Below are 23681 nucleotides of genomic sequence, written 5' to 3' on the forward strand. Positions count from 1 at the left end.
ATTTCGTTTATATCAAGCACTGTTCTTTTTTGACTTTAAGTCTTTAATAAAACATATTTTACAGTTTCAGTTTATTCCGAACCTATCTGGAATATATGTAAAAAAAATCAAACCAAAAAACTTTTTGGTGATCAGTCGAACCCACGACCCTTGGTATGCAAGGCTAACTTTTGATCCACTGTGCCCAACTAAATGTATGTTTCTGTTAAAGGCAATTTGTTTAATCGGCTCGTGGGCGCCGAAAGCTATGCTATATAAATATAACTGTTTGACTGTTTGCGTTGCTTGTGCGTTGGTGGCTATAGTGATAATTGTCTGCTGATGACAGCTACGTAGCCCAGTGGACAGTATGTTGGCTTACAAATTGCATGGTTCGATTCTCAGAAAAAGGTGCTAAGAACTAAAAACCCTCGTGGAAGTGAGAAAGATGTGAGGGTAAATGCAATTAGCCAGAAAATACTGTTTTTTGAGTTAGTCTTTATGAAATTGTTTTTACATCCTGGAAAAGAATAAACGTTTATCACAAAAAGTATATACTTGTCTTCCGAAGAAACTTCCTTACAGCGAAAAGCAAATGAGAAACAATCTTTGTTTGTCTAACATTTCGTTTTGGAGGAAAGAATTATTTTTTGCGTTCACCACGACAATGCCGATGTGTGAGATCATCGGTTCAAACAACGGCATTTTGGAACACTTAAAACAACGATTTGTTGGGTCATCCGCCGTCCTGATTTGGCATGGGATGACTCCTTTTTATTCGTAAAAAGGAAAAATAAAAGGAGAGGTCAAGGTTTTTCCGACACCCGAAAAGTGGGGTGATGCGTTCAAAATGGATTTTTGGAGATACTTCAATCAGAATGGCAAAAGTGCTTCAAACGCATTAATGGGAAATATTAAAAAAAAAACGATCGATATAATTAATATTTGTTTTTGTTTTCTGAATCCCGAAATATAAAAAGCAACCTCCGTATATCATGTAAAAAAGATCGAAATACTGTTTAGTTATTTCCATTCTAACAAAACCTCCCGACTATAAATAAATATTTTTTTTCGGTGTACATTTATGCTGGAAAATATTGAAAAAAAGTTATATTTAGAATAAAACGAAAATGTTTGTTTACTTTAATTGGTCAACATTCAAAAGTTGCAGTTTAATCAAACAAGTGTGATCATACTCATACAACCAATTACTAGCCAGTTAAATCGACATGATCGTAGGCTAAAAGCCACGAGTACCCTGTCGAGAAGGCATGGTGAAAGGCAAAGGGCATTCAAAAATGTATGTCTGTGGAACGACATTCAGCCTGAGATAAGATTGGAGACGAAGTGATGAAGTTCTAGTAATATCGTCAATGCGAGTGCGGCCGGTAAATGCTCGTTTGTCCGTCTGTCCATTGGTTCGTATGAGTACTCGGCTTGCAATGAATTTAGAATGAATGTGCGGCATTCTCAGTGTTTAGTAGTATTTAGAGAATTGAATCGAGAATACACGCGCGAGTCTATTCATTTCATTGTGAAGTGAAAAACTACAGACCACCACCCCCTAAAATTTTTAATCAACCACCCACCCCCACGTCGTTCTTTATATCGAGTAGGGTTAATAAAATAACAAAATAAAAAAATACAAAAAGCCACAATTTGTGGAATTGATATTAAAAATAGAATTACACAAGACCGATACAAAATAAAAATAAAATTGACAGTGTAAAATATTAAAGAACACTCTGTGTCAAAATGACTGTGCTAGAAGATCAACTGGAACATTTAAAAAAATCCAATAAAAAAATTATGGATTTCTCAAAAGAAATTTCCAGTCATATGAAAATTGACTGGGCACCAGTTCATGTACCGCCACAACGTCGCAGACAAACCTTGGCTGCTGCTTGTTATGTCTATATTTTCATGTTCTTACCATTTGTTTCCTTGTTTTTGACAGTATTTTTCCTGGTGAGTTCCATGTACTATACTAAAACGATTCAAAATTATTTTTATGATCTTGAAGTTCATATTGTAACCTTAAATTGAACTTGTAAAAATACACGATAACTAGCTCAGACAGAATTGTATAAAAGTGTACCCTCGAAGTGAAACATGAATAAAACGAGTTTATTAGACCCTATGTTATGTACTAGAATTGGGAAAAATTTTCGTGACTCCCACGTGGAAACTATTGTGGAAATTTATAGCATAAATGTCCGTGAGCCTGAATAGGAATAAAATTGTATGCTTGAACTAATGTGAAAGAAACAAAAGAGAACGAGTATTTTGTCTCGGCACCAGATCACGGTTGCCACTCGTGCCACAAAAATCTACCAACTATAAACAATTTAGTATTGGAGTTTTTGAACTAGTTTTTGTGATTAGTATGAAAAAAATGTCGTTTCTTCGAATGAAGTGTTTTATAATTTTAGTTTAAAAGTGTTTATCAGTATTTGCAATAATATATTAAAATATAAATTATTAGCGACAGTATTGGGTGTAAATGTCCCAATTGTAAATGTGTTGCATTTTAAATGTTTTAACGATTTACTATTTTTACAAAAATGGACTATGACCTAACACGAAAATTAAAATTTTAAAGATATTGAATTTATAGCAGTTTTTGTCAAACTTCTATTTCTATAGAAAATTTTGTCAAAATTTTTATTTCTATAGAAAATTTTGTCAAAATTTTATTTCTACAGAACATTTTGTCAACATTTTATTTCTATAGAAAATTTATCAAATTTCTATTTTTATAGAAAATTTTATCAAAACTTTATTTCTATATAAAATTTTGTCAAAATTTTATTACTATAGAATATTTTGTCAACATTTTATCTCTATAGAAAATTTTGTCAAAATGTTATTTCTATAGAAAATTTTGTCAAAATTTTATTTCTATAGAAAATATTGTCAAAATTTTATTTCTATAGAAAATTTATAAAATTTTTATTTTTTTAGAAAATTTTATCCAAACTTTATTTCTGTAGAAAATTTTGTCAAAATTTTATTTTTATAGAAAATTTTGTCAAAATTTTATTTCTATAGAAAATTTTGTCAAAATGTTATTTCTATAGAAAATTTTGTCAAAATTTTATTTCTATAGAAAATTTTGTCAAAATTTTATTTCTATAGAAAATTTTGTCAAAATTTTATTTCTATAGAAAATTTTGTCAAAATTTTATTTCTAAAGAAAATTTTGTCAAAATTTTATTTCTATAGAAAATTTTGTCAAAATTTTATTTCTATAGAAAATTTTGTCAAAATTTTATTTCTATAGAAAATTTTGTCAAAATTTTATTTCTATAGAAAATTTTGTCAAAATTTTATTTCTATAGAAAATTTTGTCAAAATTTTATTTCTATAGAAAATTTTGTCAAAATTTTATTTCTATAGAACATTTTGTCAACATTTTATCTCTATAGAAAATTTATCAAATTTTTATTTTTATAGAAAATTTTATCAAAACTTTATTTCTATAGAAAATTTTGTCAAAATTTTATTTTTATAGAACATTTTGTCAACATTTTTGCTCTATAGAAAATTTATCAAATTTTTATTTTTATAGAAAATTTTATTCAAACTTTATTTCTATAGAAACTTTTGTCAAAAGTTTATTTCTATAGAAAATTTTGTCAAAATTTTATTTCTATAGAAAATTTTGTCAAAATTTTATTTCTATCGAAAATTTTGTCAAAATTTTATTTCTATAGAAAATTTTGTCAAAATTTTATTTCTATAGAAAATTTTGTCAAAATTTTATTTCTATAGAAAATTTTGTCAAAATTTTATTTATATAGAAAATTTTGTCAAAATTTTATTTCTATAGAAAATTTTGTCAAAATTTTATTTCTATAGAAAATTTTGTCAACATTTTATTTCTATAGAAAATTTTGTCAAAATTTTATTTCTGCAGAGAATTGAAGTGCCTCTCAGTTGGATAGGAATATTCTCCAAAACCTAACAAAACATCAAGAATTCTAACAATTTACCAAGCAGTAAAAAATCTACCATTTTTGGTAGGAATCTACCAACTGTGGCAACCATGCACCAGATCCAAGAGTATGGCAAGAGCAATTTGCTATGTATACTTATGCTACATTCCCGTAAGTGGCCTCTGCTGAATTTCCAGTTTCTTCCCACTCTTAGTTTTGTTTTTATCACAGATGAATGTAGGTAAATCCTACATTGAGATCAAGGAGCATTTTAACGATGTGTATGATGACTCTTCCCCTTCGTTGACTAACAAAAATTCCTGATCTCATATTAGCAGACCACAAATTGCAGTTGTGCGGAATAGCTGAGTCACTAGACAGTGGTTGGAGTTTAACTCAGAGTATGTTAGGTTAGATTAGTTATAAAGGCAGCCCGTTATTTTAGGCTAACCTAGACCACTGAAACACTTAGAAATTTCACCAGCATTACTGAGAAGGACAATACACCCGTAAAAAACTTTTTGTTGTTAAACCCATTGTTACACAAGGCAGCATGCTAACCGTTGCAACATGGTTGCTACCAACTCAGACTATGTTGGAAAATAAATAGCCTTCCCTGCAAAATGTTTGTCGTTGGATTGTAATGTGTTTTTTGTGAGTGTACTTTTCGACTTTTTCCACTTTTGCGATTATAAATTAGTCGACTTTTTGATCTACATTACGACTCCTTTTTAATTCGAATACAACTTTTCGTAAAAAAACTTTTTGTTGTTAAACCCATTGTTACACAAGGCAGCATGCTAACCGTTGCAACATGGTTGCTACCAACTCCTTTTTAATTCGAATACAACTTTTCGATTATTTCCTAAAAATATGAATAGCTCAAATTTGGAGATGATAAAAATTCGACTTTTTGGACAAAAAGTTGATAGACGAGTTGACCTTAGTCAAACGAAATTTTCTTTAATTTTAAGATACTCATTTTTAAGTAATTCTACTTAATTATAAGGACAAAACGACTTCAATGAAAAGTTGGTCTTTTTGGACAAGGAAAAAATACTTTTTCTATACTAGGCAAAAAACACATTCGTATTGTAAGGACACGAAATCTTTAGCCCCTCGAAAATATTTTTTCAGTGTAAGAACGTTTCGTCGCATCAGCGCAAGTAATATAGGAGTTTGGGCATAGTGTAATGTACACTCAAAAAAAAGTTTACTTTGATCCAAAGATTTTGACCTTCCTTTAAGGATTTTGGTATTGATTCCGAGCCAAAGATGCGACTTCTTTAAAATAAAGACATTTTTTAGGGACCTCCCTGGCTTTAAATCTAGGATCGATAAAATTAAAATTGGATACAGATCTCATTCATCGAATTTTTATTCTCTGTTTGCGATATATTAATAACGGTATTCATGTACAAACAAAGATGCAAATCCTTAAAATAAGTCTTAGCCTATATTTGAAGCGTTTTTATCTTAAATTTAAAAATTCAATATGTCAGTTGAGTTAAAGACGATTTCTTTAAATTAAACATGTTTTTCTTTATTTTAAGGAACATTTGCCTTACTTCAAAGATCTACAACTTCAACAGAGGGACGCAAAATTTCAAGATTTGTGTCCTAAATTTAATGAAAAAAATTTTTGAAGCAAGGATTATAAACTTTCTTTTAATTAAAATGTCATTATTTTAAAGAATTTTGTCCTTAGTATTACGTAAATTTCGAGTCCTAAAAATTAAGTTGCATAATCTTCCATATTAGGTCAATATTTTTTTCAGTGTAGATCAGTCAACCACAACACTGATCAATCTTTGATAAAAAATACATTCCTCCCAAACGAATTTTTAGACAAACGAACATGTAGAAGTACATCTCAGATTTTGTACGAATGGAGAATTGAAGCACTGATCATATTGCAAGTCTAGTGAAATAGAAAACGTCTTAGAGTTTTTTGAATTACATTGAAAATTTCAAACTTTAATTTTTGTAATAAAAAAATTAGTCCAATTCGTTTATATCAAGCAATGTTTTTTTTGTGACTTCAAGCTTTTAATAAGACAAGCCAAGTCCATTGTTTGCATTGTTCTTTTTTCTCTGGAGTATAGTGGTGGATTCATGTCTCATCAACAGTTATGAAACGACGCTTAAAATCCATTTTATTTCGCTTAAAACGATCCAAACAAGCTTGAGAAATGTTCATTCTTATGCGTTTCTGATCGACTGTTAACAAATGCGGCACCCATCTTGCAGAAAGCTTTTTCATCTGTAGTTCTTCATGCAAAATTAAATGGACTCGATCATTTGAGATGACCATGATATTAGCAATTTCACGCATTTTTATTCGTCGATCATTTAATACCATATCATGCACTTTGGCTACAATTTCTGTTTTTGTTGCTGTTTTTTGGACGTCCACTACGTGGTTCATCTTCAATGCTTGTACGACCACGTTTAAATTCAGCAACCCAATTTTTTACTATTGCATATGAAGGAGCACTTTCACCTAACACATTCACCATATCATTATGAATTTCTTGTCCCGATAAACATTTTTTATGTAAATATTTAATGACAGCACGAATTTCTAATGTTTTCATTGTAAAAAAATTGCGGATGCGTCTTTTTTGAACACCTGTTTCTATAAGAAGGAGTTGCCAGATCGAAACAAAATTTAACATGTGTTCATAGCAGCGCACTTTTTGTGCTAGGCTAAGAAGTTTCCGAACTGCCCTCGTATATGTAACTTCTACTTCTACTAAAGACTGTCATCCACAATTGAATTACTTGGGTTGCTGTAACACTTGTCGATAGGTTAGGTTAGGTTAGGTTATGTGGCGGCCCGATGTTTCAGGCTCACTTAGACTATTCAGTCCATTGTGATACCACAGTGGTGAACTTCTCTCTTATCACTGAGTGCTGCCCGATTCCATGTTAAGCTCAATGACAAGGGACCTCCTTTTTATAGCCGAGTCCGAAAGGCGTTCCACATTCCAGTGAAACCACTTAGAGAAGCTTTGAAACCCTCAGAAATGTCACCAGCATTACTGAGGTGGGATAATCCACCGCTGAAAAACTTTTTGGTGTTCGGTCGTAGCAGGAATCGAACCCACGACCTTGTGTATACAAGGCGGGCATGCTAACCATTGCACCACACTTGTCGATGGCAAGGTATCTTACAACTTCTTAACACCGTATTCTAAATTGTAAATTAGCTCAGCAAAAATTCTCATTACCCGGTAATCTTGTAGGTAAGCCTGTTTAAAAATGAATAACCACTTATTAATTGGCATCCTCCGGATTACATTTACATACGCATGTCCTAGGGGGCAAGTACTTCTCCCCAGGCATACCTTTGGCCATGAAATAATTAGTGTTTTTAAAGCATATAATCACCTAATATGTAATCACTTATTCGTAGATATACCAAAGTTTGCAAAATAGCCACTTATTGTCTCAGGCAACCAAATCTCGAAAATATTGACTTCTCTAGCCGATTACAATGGATCAAAATATGGCGAGTAATGCTTTAATATGAATTTAATACTTGAATAGAAACGAATATTGTAGAAATAAACAAAAATGTAACAAATCATCTAAATAAGATTACAGGCAAATTAATTTAACAGTTAAAATAGAAATAAATGTTGTCGTTTAAGGGAGTTAGATTCACATTATGTTCGAAACCTACTAAAAGTGGATTTTTTATCCCTTAATATAAGGCAAATGACAGTTGAAATCTAGTGAAGTCGATTTTAAAAGTGTAATGTGAATGAGGTATAATAAAGCATTTATTTAAAACATAGTATGGTAACGTCATTAATTTAAAACACAATTATTCGAAATATTCGTGAAGAATATTCCTTAACGGAAAAATCTTCAGAATTGCCGTTACATAACATACTCTTTTTGAGTTTTTTTTAAATGCTCAATTATGTGAATAATTATACTTAATGGTACCATCATTTATTCTATTTTATTAATGGCCTGTTCCTGTATATCGAACGAAAGCTTTCTTTCGTATTCCAAACGAAAGAAAATTGATTTTTGTTCTTTTATTTCGAAAGGCAAGTCACTTCATATTTTGTTGTCGAGTAATAAACGAACATATACAATAAGTGTCAAGAAAGTAAAAGCATTGTTAACATTTCAATGAATTCTCAGGCCAAAAATTTAAAAATACTCATTTTTAATAATCAATGTATTCTCATACAAACGAATCGAACTTTCAAAAATAAAAAAACCCAAATTCATTCGAATTCGAGTGACTGCCTTTCTTTCGAACTGGTTTTCGTTCGATATACAGGAACAGGGCATAAGTCATTAACAGCCAAATGCAATACATTTTGAGAATATCAATTCGAAAATTACCGAGAAGTATTTATTATTGTCATTACAAGTTAGTCATTATACCTCACCGCAATGTAATGCAATGTGTAATGACAGCTTTACTCCTGGTAATGTAAATTGTAATGAGATGTGGTTACCTAGTTTTTGCTGGGAGTCTATATAGAAATTAAAATTTTGACAAAATTTTCTATAGAAATAAAATATTGACGCAAATTTCTATAGAAATACAATTTGGACGACATTTTTTATAGAAATAAAATTTTGACAAAATTTTTATAGAAATAAAATTTTGGTAGAGTATTTTTGGCGATATGGACCAATGTTGGCATGGTTGTAGAGACCATATACTAACACCTCGTACCAAATTTCCAAGATGCTCCGGAGGTCAAATCTGGGGATCGGTTTATATGGGACTATATATAATTATGGACCGATATGGACCAATATTGGCATTGTTGTTAGAGACCATATACTAACACCATGTACCAAATTTCAACCGGATTGGGTGAATTTTGCCCCTCCAAGATGCTCCGGAGGTCAAATCTGAGGATCGGAGACCATATACTAACACCATGTACCAAATTTCAACCGGATTGGGTGAATTTTCGCCCTCGAAGATGCTCCGGAGGTCATATCTGGGGATCGGTTTATATGGGGGCTATATATAATTATGGACCGATATGGACCAATTTTTGCATGGTTGTTAGAGACCATATACTAACACCACGTACCAAATTTCATCCGGATCGGATGAATTGTGCTCCTCCAAGAGGCTCCGGAAGCCAAATCGGGGGATCGGTTTATATGGGGGATATATATAAATATGGACCGATGTGGACCAATTTTTGCATAGTTGTTAGAAACCATATACTAACACCATGTACCAAATTTCAACCGGATCGGATGAATTTTGCTTCTCTTAGAGGCTCCGCAAGCCAAATCTGAGCTTCGGTTTATATGGGGGCTATATAATTATGGGCCGATATGGACCAATTACTGCATGGTTGTTAGGGATCATATACTAACACCACGTACAAAATTTCAACCGGATTGGGTGAATTTTGCCCTTCCAAGATGCTCCGGAGGTCAAATCTGGGGATCGGTTTATATGGGGGCTATATATAATTATGGACCAATGCATGGTTGTTAGAGACCACATACTAACACTACGTACCAAATTTCATCCGGATCGGATGAATTGTGCTCCTCCAAGAGGCTCCGGAAGCCATACTTATGGACCGATGTGGACCAATTTTTGCATAGTTGTTAGAGACCATATACTAACACCATGTACCAAATTTCATCCGGATCGGATGAGTTGTGGTCCTCCAAGAGGCTCCGCAAACCAAATCTGAGCGTCGGTTTATATGGGGGTTATACGTAAAAGTGGTCCGATATGGCACATTTGCAATACCATCCGACCTACATCAATAACAACTACTTGTGCCAAGTTTCAAGTCGATAGCTTGTTTCGTTCGGAAGTTAGCGTGATTTCAACAAACGGACGGACGGACATGCTTAGATCGACTCAGAATTTCACCACGACCCAGAATATACATACTTTATGGGGTCTGAGAACAATATTTCGATGTGTTACAAACGGAATGACAAAGTTAATATACCCCCCATCCTATGGTGGAGGGTATAAAAATATCCCTAATTTTTTAACTGCCTTACTCTTCCGAGTTTGTTAAAAAAGTTTATTGTATCAATTAATTTTTTAATTGAAAATTTAAAAAATTTCAATCATTGACTTAATGTTTCTAGTTTGATTAAAAGGTTAATATTCTCAATTAATTTTTTATAATTGAAAAAGTTTTCAACTTCAATCAATTTTTTAATTGGAAATATTTTGGTGATATTTTTTTCTGTGCAAAAAAAAAAAAAAAAATACGATGCTCCAGCACAGACCACAAGTATAGAATCTTTATTTTAAGTGTAATTTTTTTTTGAGTACGAAACAATATTTTTTAAGTGTCGTCTCACCTTATTTAAGGGGAATGTTTCATACATAGTATATTTTTTAATGAATTTTCAAATGTACAGAAAAATATATTTGAAATTTCATATGGGCAATTATTATTCAGGTTTTGGGTTTTAATTTAGGATTAACACAAAATGATATCACATGGTTCATGTAGCCAATAAAGCTAAAATGATTTTATATTTTAATTGCAAAATAAAAAAAAATAAAAACACACACACACACACTATTGCTAAAATGAAACAATAATAAAAATTCAACAAATGCATATATCCATCAATTATTTATTTACTTATTTTGTTTATTCCAAAAATACTGTGTAAACATTAGTATTTTTTTTTATTTCGATTTCAGCTATATTTGGATTATATTGGTCGAGGTTTGTTGATTATCTATATAACCTATATCTATTTCGATCATAAGAAGCGAGCATCAGCTGTGAATGGTAATGGGTAAGTAGTCGTCATCATAAGCAAATTTGTAAAAATTTGTGGTTTTTTTTGCATACTTTCACAATAGCTTAATTAATAACACTAGTTTACACTGAAAATGTACATTTGATGAGAGGTGACTTTTCTTATGTATTTTGATCTGCTGAATTTGAAAAAAAAAAATTTAAACAATTTTTTTATGTAACAGTTTTTGAGATAGCCCGTTATTTTTAGTTGTTCGCTCTTTTTTCACTAATCGAATTATATCTCGAGTTGGAAATGTCCGATTATACCCTTGTTGGCATTTAAATGAAATGTATTGAGATGACAAATAATCACGTATAATTGAATCTCATAGCAAAAAAAATTGGAAGTTGTTCCACAAACAGAACAACCAGAATCCCCCATCGATTTTTTTCAACTTTCGATGCAGTCCTTTTGGACAAGTCCACTAACATTTCTTCTAAAGCGCATCATGGGATCCCCCAATGATTTTTTTCCACTCCCGATGCAGTCCTTTTGGACAAGTCCACAAACATTTCTTCTAAAGCGCATCTTGGGATCCCCCAATGCTTTTTGTCTACTTCCGCTGCAGTCCTTGTGGACAAGTATTAGAAAGCCTATTTTAAGTGTTAATGTTTAACAATTAAATTTTGCAAAAAAAAAAAAAAAATAGAAAATTAATAAAAAAGTAAAAAAAAAAAAATAATAAATAAAAACTAAATTTAATCCCCGCTGGGATTTGAACCTATGCCGTTTGACTTTTTCGCTTCCATGGAAGTTCTTTTGAGAAGGTTTTGCAAATTACGAGAATTTTTAATTTTTTTGTTGATTTTTAATAGAAAAAATATATTTATACGAAAATATATGCCGAAAATAAAAAATAAAAACGATGCATAACATAAAAAAATATTTTTTTAGAAAAATATTTGATAAAAAATTGCCGCTGGTGAGATTTAAACCTGCGTTTCTTATTTTTTCCTTCATACTAATAAAGAACATCTCGAGAAGCAATTAGAATGTTATTCCTTGGTGTCGTATTACGATCATATCACAAACATTTGAATTAACCTTTCGACGCTTTATGTTCAATGGCGTCTGTGGCTGAGTGTGCTAAGGCGTTCTGTTATGGTGCCATCATACCCAGGTTCAACCCCTGGTCGGAGTGAAACAGTTTTTCAAATTGCAAAAAATTAGATAGTAGGAAAATAATAGTGTAATAAAAAATATGGTTGAAAAAAATGAAATTGGTTGAAATTTTTTTTTTCGCTTTTTAAATTTCTTTTAATTCAAATTAACTTCCAGGGCACAACTTCTAAAGTAATGCAAAGGATCCAAAAAGGGAGTACTTCCGTCCTATGACAAGCCCGTGTAAAATTCATCGGAGATGATCCAAGTTTGCACTACTTCCGGATCACAGATTGGGGATCCAAACTACTTTTTTGGAAGCTCTTTTTTGCTGGGAAGTTAATTGGTTCAAATCTACCACTCGGCCACACAAAAATGCATTTTTGTGAGGGTGAGTTGCTCATATTTGCAGGATATGACATCGGATTTGTACACTCAATTGCTTATAACATTGTCATTTTTAACAGTATCATCTATACGATAATGAAGAGAAACTTTGTACTTTTCCGGCGGGAAAGGGTTACTGTAAAACAAGATTTTTTAGAAAATTTGCTTTAGAAAATTTGTCCGAACGTGATATTTGAACCACTTAACTTATCACAGATTCAATTATACACGATTATTTTTCATCACAATACCTTTCATTTAAGTACCAACAACGATATAATCGGACATTTCTCACTCGAGATATAATTTGTTTAGTGAAAACAGAGCGATAAACTAAAAATACGGGATATTTAAAAAAATGTTCAATATAAAAATTTTAAAATTTTTTTTTTCGAATTCAGCAGATCAAAATAGGTAAGAAAATTCACATCTCATCAAATGTATATGGAAAAAAATTATTTTGTAAACTAGTGTAATAAAAGTGTACATTGTTAGTTAATAGTTTTGTTTTGTTTGCAGATGGAAGCTATTGCGTAACAATTCCATTACCAGCCATCTGAGAGACTATTTCCCAGTTGAGTTAATAAAAACCGCAGAATTGACACCGGATCGTAATTATTTGCTAGCAAGTTTTCCACATGGTATAATTGGGTAAGTTTTTGTTTTGGACATTGTTTTTGGGGTCATTGAAATCACTAACGCTAGATATGGTTTTCTTAGAAGCAAGTTGTTAGATGCCGGCTCTTGAAATTCAAGATTTTGTAATAAATTGCAATGGTGTAGTTAACGAGTATGAAAAAGAAAAGTTTGAAAAAAAAAACACTTTTTAATTTCTTAAATTTAAGTTTTAGTTTAATTTTAGTTCAGTTAATTTTAATTTAATTTGAAATTAAATTTTAATATTCACATTAAAAGTGTGTTTTAGCGGCCTTTCGTTTTTGCTTGCAATTAATCCTAAAATTAAGGGTTTTCCAATAAGCGGATATATTTTGGTCTTCAAAAAAAAGTTTTTTTTTTTTTATAAAAATTTTTTATCGACTTGAAATTTGGCACAACTACCTGATACATCAAGTAGGTCGGGTGGTATAGCAAATGCGCCATATCGGACCACTTTTAGGTAGCCTCTCGAATTCTATTCTATAATGTTATTTTTGGGCGGCAAATGTGTAACATGTTTGGTGCAACCATGTTATTTTCTGGGAAAATTATTATCAGACTTCCGCAAGTACGTTCCATGCTCCCCGTATGTTTGAGGTGATCATATTCCTTCTTTGCGTACATCGTTTCGTTGTAAATTAATTTTATTTAAACTGAAAAAATATTGAAAGATTGTACAACCTACCTTTTAGGACACGCAACTTACACAATATTGAGGAAAAATTCTTTACAATAAGGAAATTTTAATTAAAGAAAGTTCATTAAATTTAGGGCAAATTTGTAATTTTTAATCTTTGGTATAAAGTGTTTTTTTTTTGAAATTAAAAAAAAAAATTAGTTTGAAGTAACTGCAATAATTTGGATTTTTATACTGATTGATTTATTTACATTGTGAACAGCTATGTAAATATATTGCAAAGAGAGAATGAAAATTTGATAAATGATGTCTATATTCTAATTTTATAAAGCATAGATTTAAAGCCAAATAGCTAACATAAAAAGGTATTTTGTTTAAATGAGCTCGGAATCAATACCAATATCCTTAAGGTAAGGTTAATATCTTTAGATTCAAGTAAACTTTTTTTGTGTAAATGATGTTTTTTATTTGGAAATTTACTATTTGTAGAATATCTCCTAAACTATGTGCCGTAGAGCGAAATAAGCATAATTCGTGACACCCCCACAATATCAAAAGTTTCAACCAAATCCTGAAAATAAAAAATTTATACGAAAATTTTATTTTGCCCATATCTTCGAAATGAAGCTTATTTCCTGATTACTCCAAAAAAATTGAAAATTTCATCGAAATCGAAAATTCGATCCAATTCCAAGATTTTATTCGATCTTTTTATACTCACCACAATAGAATGGTGACAAGGGTATAATAAGTTTGTCATTCCGTTTGTAACACATCGAAATATAGATTTCCGACTATATAAAGTATATATATTCTTGATCAGAGAGAAATTCTACGACGATATAACCATGTCCGTCTGTCTGCCTGTATGTTGTAATCACGCTACAGTCTTCAATAATGAAGCTATCGTGCTGAAATCTTGCACAAACTGGTCTTTTGTCTGCAGACAGGCCAAGTTCGAAGATGGGCTATGTCGGTCCAGGTTTTGATATAGTCTCCATATAAACCGACCTCCAGATTTGCGGTCTTGGGCTTATAGAAACCGTAGTACCGTAATCGTGACTCACGCGTCATTCGTGAGTCACGCTGACGGCTACGGCGTGAGTGTGCGTGAGCGTGATTAACCAATCAAATGTCGTGCGTGAGCGTGAGTCACGAAAATAATATCGTCGTGAGTGTGCGTGAGTAACGAATTTCGGAAGAACACACTCACGAAAATAATCCCGTTTACGAACATAAAATGCCTACGAGTTGAATTAATTTATAATTTTAGTTACATCCTAGCGTGTTTTATAACGCGCTCGATTTTAATATACTCATGTTTTTAGTCAGGTTCTATAGGTAATTTAGTCATAAAATTACTTGTGAGTCACGAGGTTTTTCGTGAGTCACGATATTTTTCGTGAGTCACGACATTTAAAGGATTTTCGTGCGTGAGTGTGCGTGAGTAAAAATTTTCTTTTCGTGAACGTGCGCGAGCGTGCGTCCTACCAAAAAATATCGTGCGTGAATAAGATTTCTCCGTCGTGAGTGTGCGTGAGCGTGAGCAAAATATTACTCCCGTGCACACCTCTAATGTGTTGGTATAGCCCCTATATAGACCGATCTCCCGATTTTACTTCTTGAGTTCCTAGGTTAGGTTAGGTGGCAGCCCGATGTATCAGGCTCACTTAGACTATTCAGTCCATTGTGATTTTATTCCAATTTATTCCAATTTGCCTAACATTTGAAACCAAGAGATATTCTAGGACCAAAAATGGCGTGTATCGGTCCATGTTTTGATATAGCCCCCATATAGTCCGATCTCCCAATTTTACTTCTTGGGCTTCTAGAAACCGTAGTTTTTATACAATTTGCCTGAAATTGAAAATCTGTCTGTTTTAGGATTATAAATAGTTGTGCTGAATATTTTGTGTATCGGTACAGGTTTTGATATAGCCCCCTTATAAATCGGCCCTCTGATTTGGGGTCTAGATTCTAGAACCTCCATATAGACCCATTTCACTTCTTGAGGGTATAGAAGGCGCACTGATCATAAAAATTCCTTGAAACTAGAGGTGTGCGCGTGAACGAAATTTCATTCACACTCACGCACATTCACGAAGCAAAATGTTTGTTCACGCACGCTCACGCACGTTATGTGTGGTAGGCACTCACACTCACGCACGTTCACGAAATGTAAACCGGTACTCACGCACGCTCACGCACGAACTACTTTTAAAGACTCACGCTCACGCACGATTCACGACAATTAACGTGACTCACGACAAATTCACGTGACTCAAGTCAAATTCAAGAGCCTCACGACATTTTCCAACCGGGAAAGAGGAAAGGTAACTAAATTAATAAATAGGATATAGTTCGACAGCTAAATAGAATTCAGTTATCATATCAGAAAGAATTAAATCTTGATTTTTTTCGTGAGCGTGATTTTGCAGAAATTTTATTCACGCACATTCACGAACCGATTTTATTTCTCACGCACGCTCACGCACGACATATTGTTTTTAGTCCCATTCACGCACATTCACGAAAGTTTCTTCAGATTTTGTTCACGAGTCACGTGATTCACGCGTGTCACGACAGTTTCGTGTCACGCGCACACCTCTACTTGAAACTGAATTTAAAATGTCCAGATTTTACTTCTCGTATTTTATCATTTTTTTGCACACTTACACGAGACGATTATGATTCCTCTAAAACTCAAACAAAAATGGTTCTTATAAATCCAGAATCTGAAAAATTTTCAAAGGAACCTATTATATTTGATTCGTGGTGGTGGGTATTTAAGATTAGGCTGGGGAGCCACCGTGGTGCAATGGTTAGCATGCCCGCCTTGCATACACAAGGTCGTGGGTTCGCTTCCTGCTTCGACCGAACACCAAAAAGTTTTTCTACGGTGGATTATCCCACCTCAGTAATGCTGGTGACATTTCTGGGGGTTTCAAAGCTTCTCTAAGTAGTTTCACTGCAATGTGGAACGCCGTTCGGACACGGCTATAAAAAGGAGGTCCCTTGTCATTGAGCTTAACATAGAATCGGGCAGCACTTAGTGAGAAGAGAGAAGTTCACCAATGTGGTGTCACAATGGACTGAATAGTCTAAGTGAGCCTGTTACATCGGGCTGCCACCTAACCTAACCTAACCTAAGATTAGGCCCGGCCGAATTTACTGTTGTATATACTGGTTTAGGTATCAGATAGAAAATAATTTTCCAAGGTTGAGTTTAACTAAATGTAGAGAGAAAAATCATTGGCCCCAAATCATGACCATATTAACCGTGCATGAACTTATTTGTACGGTAATTAAATTGTATACCCACATTTAGTTCATTAGAATATATATAATTGCATTGGGCTGTGGAAAATTTCGAAGAAAAAAAAAAACAAATTAAAATAAACCAAAATAATACAAATACAAAAGGAAAATTTAGCCTCAGTTGAACCATGGACTTATTTTTCTAGGTACAGTTTTTTTTTTAAATATTCATAATAGTTTTACTATACAATTACTGTTTCGATATTATAAACTATTTTTTTATGATATCCCATGGATATAAATGATCGTGACATAAAATACGATATCATTTATGGGCAACGAGAGAGTTGCTTTTAAATGTAGCGAAATAGTATTTTTAACACTTTCGAAAAATTCACTGACCATTTTATTGACTCAAGTTATTTTCCAAATATTGAGATAATTGAACTATGTGCAGATATCAATTATTTGCAAATGCCATTGCAATCTTATCGATTGCTAACCACAAACCATGTATGTTACCCAATTTTATTGATTGCATTCTTTATCACTAAGATTGTTAAAGAAAAAAAATTAATCGCAAGTTTGATATTGTGTATATAAAAACAAAAAATCTGATTTTTTCTAAAAGTGGAATGATTAATCTATATAGATATTTTTAAATGGTTGTTTTTTTTTGTTTGGGATATTCTAGAAGAGGCTTGATACATCCAAAGGAGGAATATGGTCACACCAGATATGTTTCAAGTGCAAAATAATATTTTTGGACGGGCAACATGCAACATCCCTTCTTTGCGTGTAATTGACGTATAAAGAGAATGAATATATAATATATCCTACTTCATATATATGAAAAAATATAGAAGCGGTAAAAAATTCTATTTGTTTTATATGTCTGTATATAATCTTGGGCATCTTTTATATTCAATAGTACTTCTACGCCTTCGAGAAGCGATCTTTACGACTCTACGGCTCGGCTGTTTTATTAATATCCTTATAAAATCATCCGCCATGATTCTATATATTGGCAAATATACCTCCCTTTAATAAGAAGTTCAAATTGAAGTTTGATTGACCATCAAAGCCCAAAAAATTGAATTTTTACTCGTTTTGCTTTTTTTGCTTTCAAACTTCGTCGAACTCATATTTCCCAAATTAAGCGTCCTAGTTGCTCTAGGATTCCAAATTATCCCCAAATCGTGAATAAAACAAAGTTGCCCCTCGAGAAAAAAATTATCTAGCAAATTAGAAGAAAATGTTACCAAAAAAACCACCAAACAAAAAATCTTATTTTATTTCCATAGAAAAATTTGTCAAAATTTTATTTCTATTGAAAATTTTGTCAAAATTTTATTTCTATTGAAAATTTTGTCAAAATTTTATTTCTATTGAAAATTTTGTCAAAATTTTATTTCTATTGAAAATTTTGTCAAAAATTTATTTCTATAGTAAATTTTGTCAAAATTTTATTTCCATAGAAAATTTTGTCAAAATTTTATTCCTATAGAATAACAATTTTATTTCTATGGAAAGATTTGTCAAAATTTTATTTCTATTGAAAATTTTGTCAAAATTTTATTTCTATTGAAAATTTTGTCAAAATTTTATTTCTATTGAAAATTTTGTCAAAAATTTATTTCTATAGTAAATTTTGTCAAAATTTTATTTCCGTAGAAAATTTTGTCAAAATTTTATTCCTATAGAATATTTTGCCACAATTTTATTTCTATGGAAAGATTTGTCAACATTTTATTTCTATAGAAAATTTTTTTAAAATTGTATTTCTATAGAAAATGTTGTCAAAATTTTATTTTTATAGAAAATTTTGCTGAAATTTTGTTTCCATAGAAAATTTTGTCCAAATTTTGTTTCTATAGGAAATTTTGTAAAAATTTTATTCCCATAGAAAATTTTGTCAAAATTTTATTTCTATAGAAAATTTTGTCAAAATTTTATTTCTATAGAAAATTTTATTTCCATAGGAAATTTTGTAAAAATTTTATTCCTATAGAAAATTTTGTCAAAATTTTATTTCTATTGCAAATTTTGTCAAAATTTATTTCCTAAAGAGAAAAGGAGCTTAATTCGTGATTAGCTTCTCAAATTTTGAAAATTCAACCCAATTCCTAAAAAAAATGTAGAAATTTTTATATTAAAAACTTTGTCTGGTATCTCCTAAACTATGAGTAGTTTTCATTCCGAAAATTTTCCAAATCCAGGAAAAATTTTAAATTTGTTTATTAAAAATTTATTTTGCTCATATCTTCTAAAGTATGCGTTATTAAGCGAAAAAATCGATAATCCAAAAAATCCAAATCCTGGGAAATCGAAATTATTATATGCAAAATTTATTTTGTCGTTAAGTGAAAACAAGCTTAAATCACAAATTAAGCCCCATAACTAGAAAATTACATCCAAAATATGAAGCAAATCTATGAATGATTTATTTTGCTCATAGAGTGAAAATGAGCTTAATTCATGATTACTTCCAAAACAAAATGAAAATATCATAAAAATCCTAAAAAAATCCAAAATTATGTGTCTTTGAGCGAAAAGGAACTTATCTCGTTACACCCCCAAAAAATCGAAAATTGCATCCAAATCCTGAAAAATTCGAAATTATATAAGATAAATCGAAAATTCCTTCCAAATCTTAAAAAAAATGAAACTTTTCTATAAAAAAACTTATTTTGCTCGTATCTCCTAAACTATGCATCGTAGAGCGGAAAGGAGTTTGATTCGTGACACCCCCAAAAAATCCAAAAATTCCGACGAAATCATTAATAATCGACATTTTTATATGAAAATTTTATTTTTCTCATATCTTCTAAATTTTGTGTCCTAGTGTGAAAAGCAGTTTAATTCGTTATTACCTCCAACAAATCAAAAATTACAATCAAATCTTGAAACAATTTGAAATTTTTATATGCAAATCTAGTTACTCTCATATCTATTAAACTAAGCGTCCAAATCCAAATCCATCAAAAATATCGAAATTTTTATATGAAAAACTCATATGCCCTACATTCAAAAAAAAGTTTACTTGGGTCCAAAGATTTTGACCTTCCCTTAAGGATTTAGGTATTGATTCCGAGCCAAAGATGCGGCTTCTTTAAAGTAAAGAAATTTTTAGCGACCTATCTTTCTTTAAATCTAGAACCAATAAAATTAAAATTAGGATACAGATCTCATTTATCAAATTTTCATTCTCTTTTCGCGGTTAATAATAAAGGTACTCACGTACAAACAAATGCCAGTTTAAAAATCAAAATTATAACGGATACTTCAAAGTAAAAAATGTTTTCTTAATTCCAAAAAAAAAAAACTTTAAACCAAAGACGCTAAACCCTCAAAATAAGTCTTAGCCTATATTTGAAGCGTTTTTATCTTAAATCTAAGGTTTTTAAGGACAATTTCTTTAAATTAAAAATGTGTTTCTTTACTTTAAGGAAAATTAGGCTTACTCCAAAGACATGGGACTTTAACGGAGGGACGCAAATTTACAAAATTTGTGACATAACTTTAATGAAAAAAAAATTGAAGCAAAGATTATAAACTTTATTTTAATTCCATTATTTTGAAGAAATTTGTCCTTAATATTTTGTAAATTTCGTATCCTAAAATTTAGTTTGCGTAATCTTTAATATCACGTAAATATTTTTTTTTTATGTAGACTACGAGTGGTAGAGCGGAAATGATTTTATTTCGTGACTAGTTCCAAAACATCGAAAATTCCATCCAAATTTAGGAAAAAATCAAAATTTATCTAGGAAAAACTTATTTTGCTCGTACACTGAAAAAAACAGTGAACCCACCAGGAAGAAAACTTTCGGTTAATTTTAGAAAATTTTGAATATTTGTAGAAAATTTAACTAAACAGTATTACAAACGTTGGCATCACGCCGATGTCATAAAAATAAGTAAATATTTTTCGACAAATTTTAGAAAATTTATTAGACATAACTAAGTTTTTTCACTTGTTAAAGAAAATTTTGTAGTTTGAAGGAAAAATTTGGAGTTCAAAATTGCAAGAATGTCTTTAGTGACATACGAAGTTCATGATGGACGCCTTTTTGGTAAAATTTACAAATTTAAAGAAATTCTGAACTATTTTGTGGAATACACGATTTTTTTAATCTTTTTTAATCTTTATGCTTCATTTGAGTATATTTTTTCCTCGGTTTTAGTTAATTTAACTAACGTAAACAAAAAATTATTAAAGTAAAGGCAACTTTCTCCAAACATAATAATTCTATGAACTAAAATAAAGTTAAATTGGCTTTAGTGAAATAGAGAGTTCACTTTTTTTTGAGTGTACTTTCTATACTACACTAGACCGAAAAAATCGATAATAAAAAAATCTAAATTCTGAAAAATCGATTTTTTTATGTAAAAAATTATTTTTTTAAATAATTTTTTACATAAAATACTTTGTGTAGCTTTGTTCTTATTTGATTCGTAATTTTTGTTAATTTGTGATTTCCATTTTTCTTTGCAGGACTGGCGTTACCATTAACATGGGTAAAAATATTGGAAAATGGTTAAAACTATATCCTGGTATTCGGCCAAAAATTGCCACATTGGATGTCCATTTCTATATACCATTCATGCGTGAAGTAATTCGTCTATGGGGATTGGTATCATGCTCAAAACAATCCCTTTTGCATTATCTCAATAGGCCAAATGATCCTAATCATCCAGAGAATAGAGATGGTTTTACATCCAATGCTGTAGCTCTGTTGGTGGGAGGAGCAGAGGAATCCTTAGAATCACATCCAGGACGTTATGTGTTGACATTAAAGAATCGTAAAGGCTTTGTGAAAATCGCTATACGCTCGGGGTAAGTTTCATCAAAGGATAAATAATGAGGATGTTATCAATTCTCCTTTTTTTATAATTTCCAGATGTCCCATAGTTCCAACATTTTCGTTCGGCGAAGTGGATATCTTCGATCAAGTAGCTAATCCTCCAAATTCTTTGTTAAGAAAATTCCAAACTTTTGTTAAACACTTGACTGGTGTCTCTCCCCTAATTGTATTGGGTCGTGGTTTCTTCCAGTATACTTTTGGTATATTGCCTCAACGTCGACACATTGTCCAGGTTGTCGGGGCACCCATTGAGGTGAAACAAATGGATGAACCCGATACGCAATATGTCAATGAAATTCATCAAAAGGTCATCGATAGTCTAAATGAAATGTTTGAGAAATACAAACATAAATACATTCAAAATGCGGAAAAAACTAAACTCGTTATTAATTAATTTAAGAAAAGCGTCCATATTTTTTTTTAAATTATACAACTTTAAGACTAAATTAGTTTTTAATTAATAATTTATAAATTATTTTAATTGTTAACCTAGTTTTTGTATTGCATTTTGTATTTTCTAAGAATTTTTGTTTGACTTGTTTTTATTTATAAGTGGAGAAGATAACTTAAAATTAAATTATTTGTTTTTGTTAATTAATTTCACTCTAAAGTTTGGCTTAAGCCAAATCTAAAAAAAATGTTAAGCACATTTTAAACTTACTTTTATAAGTTTAAATAAATCTTAAGTGCAACTAAAATTTAAAAGGGCCGAGATTTCTTTCCTGGTAACATTATCATACAGTATGAGTTTGTAGAATGATTGCTACAAATGAAGTTGTTTCCGGTGAGTATTCAACTTCTCAGCCATCTCATTGAGAAATTTGCGGCAGTTGATGGTAGCTATCGAGCAGAGATACACGCGGTTCAATTATCTAATTGTCACTTGTCCATGTTTTCATATAAATCGATAACCTGATTTGGGGTCTTGAACATTGAGACCGTGCAATTTTTATTCGATTTGCTTGAAATTGGAAGTCTATATGTATTTTATCTAGAAATAGATGTGCAGAATATGATGCGTATGGATCCATGTTTTGGTGTAGCCCCCATATAGACCGATATTTAACATAGATCTTTGTGAACCTAAACTATCTCTAGATTTTAATTTTGAGGCACATTGGAGAAAATTTGGGATGTCTAGATGCCCGAGAAGTCAAAACGGGAGATCGGTCTAAATGGGGGCTATACATAAACATGGTCCGAATTAATCATATTCGGAACACCTATTAATCGTCCTAAAGCTCTTCAAAATTTTCAATTTCAGGTAAATCGGATTAAAACTACGGTTTCTAGAAGGCCAAGAAGTCAAATCTGGAAATCGGTCTATATGGGGGCTATACCTAAACATGGTCCGATATACATCATATTCAGCACGCCTATTTGTGGTCTTAAATTACATCTAAATTTTCAATCTCAGGCAAATCGGATATTAACTACGGTTTCTAGAATGCCAGGAAGCCAAATCTAGGGTCGGTCTAAATGGGGGCTATACCTAAACATGGTCCGATATACATCATATTCAGCACACCTATTTGTGGTCTTAAATTACATCTAAATTTTCAATCTCAGGCAAATCGGATATTAACTACGGTTTCTAGAAGCCCAGGAAGTCAAAACTAGGGTCGGTCTAAATGGGGGCTTTTCCTAAACATGATCCGATATACATCATATTGGGACCGATACACACCATATTCGACACACATATTTGTAGTCCAAAAATACCTCTAGGTTTCCAATTTGAGGCAAATGGGATAAACTCTAGGGTCTCTAGAAGCCCAAGATATCAAGTCGGGAATCGGTCTATAGGGGGGCTATACCTAAACTTGTACCGATACGCACCTTATTCGGCACATCTATTTGTGTCTTAAAATACTTCTAATCTTCAATTACAGGCAAATCGGATATTAACTACGGTTTCTAGAAGCTCAACATCCCAAATCGGGGGTCAGTCTATATGGGGGCTATACCTAAAGATGGACACATATACATCATATTCGGCACATCTATTTAAACACTTCTAAAATTTCATGTAAATCGGATACAAACTACGGTTTCTAGCAGTTAAAG

General features: G+C 31.6%; 1 protein-coding gene across 1 annotated transcript; it reads left to right on the forward strand.

Annotated features, from left to right (window-relative positions):
* The first annotated feature begins 1404 nt into the window (after positions 1 to 1404).
* Positions 1405 to 22191, forward strand: LOC142240626 (2-acylglycerol O-acyltransferase 2-like). Its single transcript, XM_075312329.1, has 5 exons — positions 1405 to 1947; positions 10603 to 10700; positions 12714 to 12845; positions 21245 to 21586; positions 21651 to 22191. Exons 1-5 carry the CDS (start codon positions 1735 to 1737, stop codon positions 22006 to 22008), a joined length of 1143 nt encoding a protein of 380 aa, XP_075168444.1. The 5' UTR covers positions 1405 to 1734; the 3' UTR covers positions 22009 to 22191.
* The last annotated feature ends 1490 nt before the right edge of the window (positions 22192 to 23681 follow it).

This window comes from Haematobia irritans, chromosome 5, assembly GCF_050003625.1.
Source record: "Haematobia irritans isolate KBUSLIRL chromosome 5, ASM5000362v1, whole genome shotgun sequence".
Classification (NCBI taxonomy): domain Eukaryota; kingdom Metazoa; phylum Arthropoda; class Insecta; order Diptera; family Muscidae; genus Haematobia; species Haematobia irritans.